Source organism: Magnolia sinica, chromosome 3 (assembly GCF_029962835.1).
Source record: "Magnolia sinica isolate HGM2019 chromosome 3, MsV1, whole genome shotgun sequence".
Lineage (NCBI taxonomy): Eukaryota > Viridiplantae > Streptophyta > Magnoliopsida > Magnoliales > Magnoliaceae > Magnolia > Magnolia sinica.
In genome coordinates, this window is record NC_080575.1 from 120,975,505 (window position 1) to 120,985,073 (window position 9,569).

The 9,569-nt window shown below is 40.4% G+C and overlaps 1 protein-coding gene across 1 annotated transcript; it reads left to right on the forward strand.

Annotated features, from left to right (window-relative positions):
- The first annotated feature begins 1,522 nt into the window (after positions 1-1,522).
- On the forward strand, positions 1,523-7,866 carry LOC131238735 (14-3-3-like protein C). The gene is made up of 5 exons (XM_058236344.1): positions 1,523-1,753; positions 1,842-2,145; positions 2,274-2,361; positions 7,360-7,469; positions 7,561-7,866. The coding sequence occupies exons 1-5, from the start codon at positions 1,681-1,683 to the stop codon at positions 7,715-7,717; spliced, it is 732 nt and encodes a 243-aa protein (XP_058092327.1). The 5' UTR covers positions 1,523-1,680; the 3' UTR covers positions 7,718-7,866.
- The last annotated feature ends 1,703 nt before the right edge of the window (positions 7,867-9,569 follow it).

The following is a 9,569-nucleotide window of genomic DNA, read 5'->3' on the forward strand; positions in this document are numbered from 1 at the left end:
GTGGACTACATTTTAAAAAAGAAAAAAGAAAGAAAAAGGAAAAGAAAAGAAAAGTGACAATTGAATATCTACCAGACATCCTGTTGGGTAACAAAAGTTTTGAATAACATGTATAGTATTTTTTTTTTCTTTTCCTCCCCATCTTCCTGAAATTATGAACAAATTGGATGGAAAATAAATGTTATGGAAGCCTAATGAATGTTGAAAATTATTATTTCCACTATTATTTGTGGTGTGGTCAAGTTAAACTTTGGATATGATTCATTTTCTTTAGTTGAATGCTTGAAAATTATATCGACGAATGGATGAAAGGTGTGTATATATTAAATACATCATTTCTGGGCCCATGTAAATTTGATCTACTTTGAACCGTTCGTACAAGTCGGATTTCGAGGAGCGTCAGCGCCCGTCTTCGCACGAGACGTACCCAGCCAATCCGCTTCCATGACAAAGAGCCGGTGTGACCTAAAAAGCGTAAACGGATTGGCTACTCCCCCTGCCACCGGCCCCGTGGCTGATGGTCGGTGCTCTGTGGCCTACCATGATGTATGTGTTTCATCCATTCCGTTCATCCATTTTTAAAGATCATTTTAGGGTTTTATCCCAAAAATTAGAGGGATATGTCCACACCACATGAAAACAATAGTGATGGGATATCCACCATTAAAATCCTCCTAAGGCCCACTGTATTGTTTATTTGATATCCAACCTGTTGATTTGGTCATACAGGCCCAGATGAAGGGAAAAAACAAAAATCAGCTTGATCCAAAACTTTTATGGCCACCAAAATGTTTTTAATGGTCGAGATGCTCATTCAACACTTTTTCCTGTAATGTGGTCCACTTGAGATTTAAATATATCTCATTTTTACTCTCGTATTATAAAATTATCTGTAAAAATAGATGGACGGCATGGATTAAACACATACATTATGGTGGGGACCGCAGTGTACCAACCACCAGCCATTGGCTGGTGTCAGGGGGAGTAGCCAATCCGTTCCCCTAAAAAGCTCGGCATGGCTGACCATGATGTACGAGTGACATAACTCAGTCCATCAGTTTTTTCTGATGATTTTAAGATGTGATTTAAAAAATGATACAGATCCAAAACTGAAAGGGCCCACAAAAAATAGCAAAAAGGGACAAAATGTCGACCGCCAAAACCATGTCTGGGCCATTTAAGATTTGGATCAGGAGGAGATTTGTTTTCCATGCATCCCGGCGATAATTACCTTATGAATTGATTGTATTGCAGATAAATATCACTGTGGGCTGTAGAAAGGTTTCAATGGTCCACATTTACATCGCCACATTTTCCTATGATGTGTCTCAATCGAATTTTGGAACTACCTCATTTTTAGTATCATATGTTAGCATAATCTCTAGAAACTGATGGACGGACTGGATTTCACATCGACATCTCTTTGGCCCTACAGAGCTTTGGGTTACACGGGGTTCCGTGTAACAATGTTCCACGCGAATTAACTCGAGTCCGATATTCGAGTAACAAATCTTACGTGGCAGATTTCGTAAGACCCACAGCCGTGATTCCTATATTAACACCTCCAGCCTTCCTCCCGCTCTCAGTTGGTTTTCTCGACAGAGAACGATCGGAGCTCTCGAGAGGAAATCGAGGGCTTGCTTTCAAAATCTCTTCCAATATTCTAATATTAGATCTTTCATGGCGTCTTCGACAGATCGCAGCAACTTCGTCTACATTGCCAAGCTGTCTTATCAAGCCGAGCGCTATGAAGGTACAGATTACTCTGTTTCCCCCCTTCCGGATCGTTCTATGGTTAGGTTTTTTGGCGATTTTCAGCGATTTTTCCTTTTCTGTTCCAGATATGGTGCATTGCATGAAGAAAATCGCGAAGCTCGGCTTTGAATTGACAGCCGAGGAGAAGAAGCTCCTCACCGTCGGATACAAGCTGGTCATCGACGCTAGGAGAGCGTCGTTGCAGGCTCTCTCGTCGAGAGAGAAGGAAGACCGAAATGGGAACAAGCATCGGAAGAAGCAGAGAAAGGAGTACCGGAGGAAGGTGGAATCGGAGCTCACGAGCATTTGCAACGACATAGTGGATGTGATCGACGAGTATCTGATTCCATCGTCTACGAATGGAGAATCTACGGTGTTGTATTACAAGATGTGAGTGGTTTCTTTCACGATGGCAGATTTGGATATTATCTTTCAAAAGAAGACAGAAAGGATAGTTTTGGTCTTTCTGTTTTAAGATTGGATTATTTAGGTTTTGAGTCTGCTTTCTCCTGCTGCAGGAAAGGGGATTACTTTCGGTACCTTGCCGAATTTATGACTGGGAATGAAAGGAAAGAGGCTGCTGAAAAGTCACTGAAAGCATACGAGGTATAGTTGCTCATCTTTAATATTCTTGCAGTTTATTATGAATCTTTGCCATATAACTGCATCGCTTTTCAATTATTTCCAAATACCCGCCTACCATTTTCAGATACAGTAAATAAATAAATAAAAAAGGTCTCCTTTGACTCTTCACTCATGGTTGGCTAATGGAAAGGCCTGTTATCTCTTACTTACCCGTTTGCATACCATTTCTACGGTTCTACCCCATTAGCTGGAAGAGGGAGATGAAAAGTTCACTGGGGCCCACTGGTATTGTTGTTGAGATGTAATCTGTCCATTAGTTTTGGTAGTCCACGGTCAGGCTTAGGCCAAAAACCATCAAGATTGAAAATCTAGGTGGGCCCCAAAAGCTGAAAATATTTGCAGATTGCACGGCCACTGTTGAAACACTAAGGGCCCATTGTGATGTTTTTGAAAAAATCCACCCGGTCCATCTGTTTCCAAAACTCAAGTGGGCCACACATCGAGGGTATTGAACGCTGACCATTGAACTCTCTTTGGTTTGCATCAGGGCTAGTTTAAAAGGTTGTAGGGCCCACAGTGATATTTTTAGAAATCCAGTGCATCCACCATTTTAGCCATGTAAACTTTGGGGGTGGGCCTAAAATTCAGGCAGATCCAACACTTTAGTGGGAGACACGGCAAGAAATAATTGGTATTGAACACTGATCATTGAATTCTCTAGTTAAAAAAGTAGTGGGGCCCACCATTAAGATTTCGAGAAATCCTTCATGAGAAATCCTACCCGTCCACCATTTATTCAGGGGGTGGGCCCAAAAATCAGGCAGATCGAACACTCAAGTGGGCCACATTGTTGGAAACAGTATTGAACGCTAGCCGTTTAACTCTCTTTGGTTGAAAAGGTTGTGGGGCCCATCGTGATTTTTAGAGATATCCAACTCCACCATTTTAGCCATATAAAATTAGGGGGTGTGCCCAAATATTGGGCAGATCCAACACTCAAGGGGGCCACGGGGCACGGTATTGAACAACCACCGTTGAAACATTTGTGGGCCATTCCCACAAAAGTTTTGGATTAGGTTACTATATTTAGATTTTTTACTTCATCCCAGTGGGAATAACCTTATGACTGGTTTAGATGGCATATAAATAGCATGGTGGGCAACAATAGGCATTTCCCTACACATTGTTTCCCCTTGGCCCACTTGAGTTGTGGATCTGCTCATTTTTTGTCCCACCCACTAACATGGGCTGGGAAACAGGTGGATTTGGTGGATTTCTCAAAAACATCACAATGGGGCCTGGGTAGGTTTCAACAGAAGCGTCATTACCCCCACTGTTTCTGGTGGTGTGGTAGACTTAGAATTTGGATCAACCTCATTTTGTGGCTCATGCCCTTAAATGAGCTAGCAAAATGGATTGACGATGTCGATTAAACACATGCATCACATGGGGGCCCACTGAGTGTGGCACGCGTCCTAGATGCAATCCCTTCAAGTCAATGCATGCAATCATATGTAGGCAAATGGCAAGGTTTTGAAACCCATCATTGAAACACTCGTGGGGCCCATCATGATGTTTGTGATAATCTGCCCTGTCCACCAGTTTCTCCAGATCATTTTAGGGGGCGAGCCAAAAAAATGAGGCATATCCGAAACTCAAGTGGGTCACACGGCTTGAGACAGTATTGAGAAATCATTGTGGCGCCCACTGTGATGTTTTTGAGAAATCCATCATGTCCGCCATGTTAGCCAGCTCTTTTAGGAGGGGGGCCCAAAAATGAGTCAAATCCAAAATTCAAGTGGGCCGCACAACTTCAAACAATGGCCACATCCTGTAACAACAAGAAGGTGTTTTTGTCATTTAAAAAGTACGATATGTTATACATATCCTTAACAGGCGACAAGCAGGAATATGACTAGTGGGGGAAACGATAAGCAGGTATATGGAAATACTTTAAAGCAAGCTCCAATTTATCGATAGACCAAAATGCAGGCACTATAAGGCAAAGACTATTGGAGCTAAAAGCAAGCTCTAATTCATTCTTGTTGTTGTTTCTATTTCTGCTGCTGTTGTTGTTTGTATTGGTGCTGCTGTTGTTTTCATTGTTATTTTATTGTCTTGGCTGAATTGCATATAACCCGAAGTTCTCATGCATCAAAAGCATTTGATATCTTTGATCACATACCTAATGCTCCACTGTCGTGATGAAGGGATGAGCTTGGATCTTCCTCTTCAATCTCACACCGAAATGCAATACCAAATGGAAAGGTTTGAATTGCCAAAAACATGAAATGAGTTGGGGACTAAAGCCCCTTCGTAGTTGCACCTGAGTCCAACCCATCATACTTCTACTAGCATTAGGTGTCTTTCTATACTCCATACTCTTCACAACTTTGTCACATGGAAAGAGATTTGGATAGGCAAACCCCTATCCACATGAAAATTATCACATTATACGTGGGATCCACAGCATGCTCAATCAATCCAATGGGTGGCCAGAGTCACCCTTAGCACATGTGTTGCACTTGTCCCATCATATGGACAAAACTCCCACTTGTGAGACTTTACCATTAACCACTTCATTGGTAGCCTTAGATGGTTCAAGCATATCTTGACAACACTTTATGAGATCGGGCTTTGTGAGGATGCCACCACCAGTTCTTGAGCAATACCCTAATCACTGTTACAAATGTCAGCACCCCTGCTGCACAAGTCTTATTATATGTGTAGTATGGAATCATATGCCTGGTATGATCATGTGTGCAAATTTCCAAGTGGTCCATCTTTTCCAAGAGATTCCTTGCATCTCAAACCAAGTTCAAAATTATGCTTACTTCAAACATGCACATAAATAATCTAAGGTCCAGAAAATATCATAAAAGAGAATAGTCAGAATATGTGAACTGGAATGTGATCTCAACTGTAAGTGTACATGCTATAAGCATAAACTCCCACTAATGGAATATGTCATAAGAGATAATCACTCCTATACTTTTTGCTAATTTGTTAAATGGCTTGTTTGAAAAGAAAACAACAGTGTTGCAGTAAATTTTCAGCGGCTTTGGAACCCGAATGGACAATCCAAAGCCCTGTGACGAAATTAGGTAGCTACACTACCTAACATGTGGCCTTGTAGCAAGTGATAAATTTCTCTTCCATTGGGTATCAAGCCATACGTGTTTTGCTTGATGCTATTCCATTAGATGTCATAATCAAGTATGGTTACCCTATCCAAGATAATTTGATTGATGATTGTGACCTTTGATTTTTGGAGCTCAATGTGAGCCATTAAAATCGGAGTTGAACACAACTACAATCACAACAAACACTTCGGCTTTGGCCAGGTTCTTCCATTAATCTCCTCGTCCTTGCTTAACTCATTGTTCCAAAAACCTGTTGTTGATTGATCTGATCGGATCCCGGATACACGGAGCCCTGCTCTGGAGGAATGAATTGTTCCCTGGACGCTCGTTCCTACATGCGTGAACCAATTCTTGGTATAGGTTTAGTAATACTTTATCATCTCATAAATATGAGTCACAGATCTATGGATATATCCATTTCATGTCAAAACAGATCCTTAATGTTCAAAATTCATCTATACATAGAGATGGTCAGGATAATATGCAGCCCTCATTTTCAAGGTTGGATGGTACCTCTAGTTGATATGGACTGTTCACTAGGTAGTTGATGTGTACTGGAATGTGCCTATAATTGCAATAATGATGATGAACCAACCCAATCAGCATTCAGCACAGGGTAGTTGGATACACAACCCAACAAACTTCTCATCAATGGATCAATGACAACAGGTCCGCAGAAAGGCCCACAACCATCTCAGTAGTGTCTAGATGTCATCTTTTATTAAGGATGCAGGAAAAACTAGCTGAGATTATCTTGAAACTAAAAAAGATAATCAATTTATTGGCTCTTTTCTGAAATTTTCAGGCCTACACTTTTTAAAGGCCCACAAACTCCTAAAGTAATTTGAACTCTATCTAATCACTAGTACTAATCTCAGACTAATCTAGGAGTCCGAGTTTACCTTAACAACTAACAGATAAGGAAACAAAAGGTGGATAGGGTTGAAATTTAATCTTCATGTGGGGCCTTCGATGATGTCTCACGTTCATGCATTCATGGCACTTGATCATGTTGCATAAACTTCCTAGGTTGGAAGAGACTCACCCTCTAGTTTAAATCATCACCGCCCTTTAAAAGCAATGCATCGTAGTACCATGATTCTTTCAACTTACCTTGATGGGTTCAAGGGATCGGGGGGTTCCTCATTCAATTGATGGGTTCCAGACAAGGGACAAGTTCAGCACTTTCCTAGTGGATATTCTGATGTCCCATTTTATTGCGTGCGTTTGTCTGGTTAGATTTTCTTAAATCCAAGTTCTCAATAGAGAAATACTTTGATACTTTGTCAGAGTGTGGTGGATGATACTCAGATCTTACTGAGATATTGCATGTGCAGCATACAATTCATTCAAATTAACTGTCCAGATTATGAGCACCGGTTTAAATGTATCACAAACAAAATATTGCTATTATTAAAATATTACTATTATTTGTTTATCTAACTATTCTATTGCTGAACATTTATTGGACTGTTAAAAACGAATAATATCCAATGGTCTTATTTCAAAAAACTGTCCACGAATCAGAGGTTAGAATGGTTCAACCAATCTAATTTTTAGAGTGTAAAGTAGCAACAGGGGGTTCCACAATTTAGTTGGTATAATTCAAGTTAGTATATGCAACATGTACCATTTCTACGTGCCACATATGAAGTGTCATATGCAGCCAGAATATCAAATAACTCTCCCTCTCATAATGTGCCTTCCTTCTATGCATGAATTTGTTGTCGTGGTTTCTTATTCTCCTTGCACAGTTACTAACTGATAACCAGAAAGACATCCTGCATTTCTGATGACAATTTGCTGTGACTAGCAGAAATTGTTGTATTGCCCCCAAATCACTGGTTCTCAATCTGTTTTTAAAACCTGTCTTCAGATGGCTTCTACTACAGCAGAGGTGGAGCTCTCCCCTACCCATCCGATCAGATTGAGCTCAGCACTGAATCTTTCGGTTTTGTATTGCGAGATCCTGAACTCCCCAAGAAGGTAGCATTGGAGGGTGTGTTGTATTTAGATGCATGCTCTTTTTCTCTCTTAAATTGAGTAGAACTCATTCCATATTACTTACATATTTCAGGGCTTTCCAACTTGCCAATCAAACTTTCTGTGAAGCTATTTCGGAGCTAGATACCCTCAGTAAAGAATCTTACGAGGATAGTACTCAGATCATACAACTCCTGAGAGAGAACCTCAGCTTGTGGGCCTACAACATTCCAGAGGATAGCAGCATATAGATGAATTGTTAGATTAGGATTTTTTATGTATAGAATTTCTATTATCCGTATTACTTTTATGGGGACTTTTTGAGCAAAGTTCCTCAAAGAGGCGTGATTTTACAAAAGAATGATTTAATTAATAGAAAGTATCAAGTATGCTTCTTGGAGTAAAATGATGAAATTGCACTCTTTTTTCTTAAAAAAAGTTTTGGAATTGAGCATTGTGGGGTCCACGTGGTGTTTGTATGCCAGGAACCCGACATAATATTCGCATGAACCAAAACCAGTCCATTCGAATCATTGGGTGGGTGGCGCTATAAACATCCAAATTCACATGTGGCTAACCTTATGATTGGATTATCCTATTTTTTGTTCATTTGATTGTCATGGTGGGGAGCACCTGTTGGACAGGTTGGATGTCATACACACACCATGCAGGCCCTACAATGTTGGACTCAATTAGTTTGGCATATCACACGCTTTGAGAATTCTAAATTCTAAGTCATTGTATAGTAAAATCAGAATTTTTGAAGACTTCCTGTAAAAATCCCCATTTCATATACCAGCCTTTGAACCAAGTAGTAGATTTTTCACTCTTGAGAAGTGATCCAGTGGACTAAGTGAATGGAAACCTTCTCATGCATCCAGTTGCATTTGCACCTGTTGGCATCACCATCAGCTATCTAGTTCGTCCATCAGGTCCGGTCCACACTTCATATGCTACCTTGAAATAATCATACTGATAAGATTATCCAAACCATACTGTCAGTGACATGCAAAAATGGATGAACAAGATCTTGTCTAGTCACCGAGGTTAGGACCATCTGATTGTTATGATTTTTGTGTAGTAGTGGAACAGTGGAATGAACCTAATGGGGGTCCAAATAGGTGATGTGGACACCAAAAAGTCCAAATACAATTTTATGGGATAGTTTCCATACAATCTGTCCTGATCATTTTCTCTTCATTCTTTTAGCTCAATTTCCTGTGATTATATTGAAGTTGTTTGTAAAGCAACAGAGAAATGATGATTAAAGCTTTTTTTCCCTAAAGCTCTGAGAATCTAAGAAATAGTTAGAAAATGGCGATTGCAGAAAGCGGATGGATATGTGCAGTATCCTTGAGCTTGAGTTTGAACAAGCGGTGCAATATCTTGGTGATTGAGACCGTTGATCAGAGGCCCCACTGTAGGTGGTTAATTCCCCAAAAATCTCCTTGAGAGAACAATGCTCGTCCTTTGGTTGTAGGAGATAGACTATTTAGAAGCTATTGCATGGTCCATTTTTTTACGGAAGAGCGGCCAAAGATTGGACGGAGATGATATTCCAATCCGTGAGATTTTTGGGGAATGTCAATGTTGGAGTCCATCATGTCAGTGTTCTAGTCCATTGATCTATGGGGGCCCACTTGTACTAGCTCAATGTTCACGTATTCCTCCACAAGTTTACTCCATTTAGATCACTACGATGTGTGGAAGGGGAAGAAAAGTAATTCAGTCTAGTCTTAGAAACAGATCTGGGAAATGAATCGTGCTAAACATATCTCTATACACATGACACACGTGTGCAGATTTGCACCATTTAAATAGGACGTGAAATCATCAACAACACCTGTTTTTCACAACACTAAAACACCCAATCTCTTTGGGCCCACCATGTTGTATTTGTGAAATCCACTCCTTCCATCAGGTGCACTACTTAGGATCTGGTGCAAAATAAATGAATAAAAATCAGCCGGATCCACGACCCACATTACAAAGAGCAATGGGCATGGAATGCCATTCACAAGTTTGTGTTTGGGGCACTATAATGTGTATGTTTCGTCAAAACGCATTCATCAGGTTTGAATCACCAGTTGAAGGGAATATACA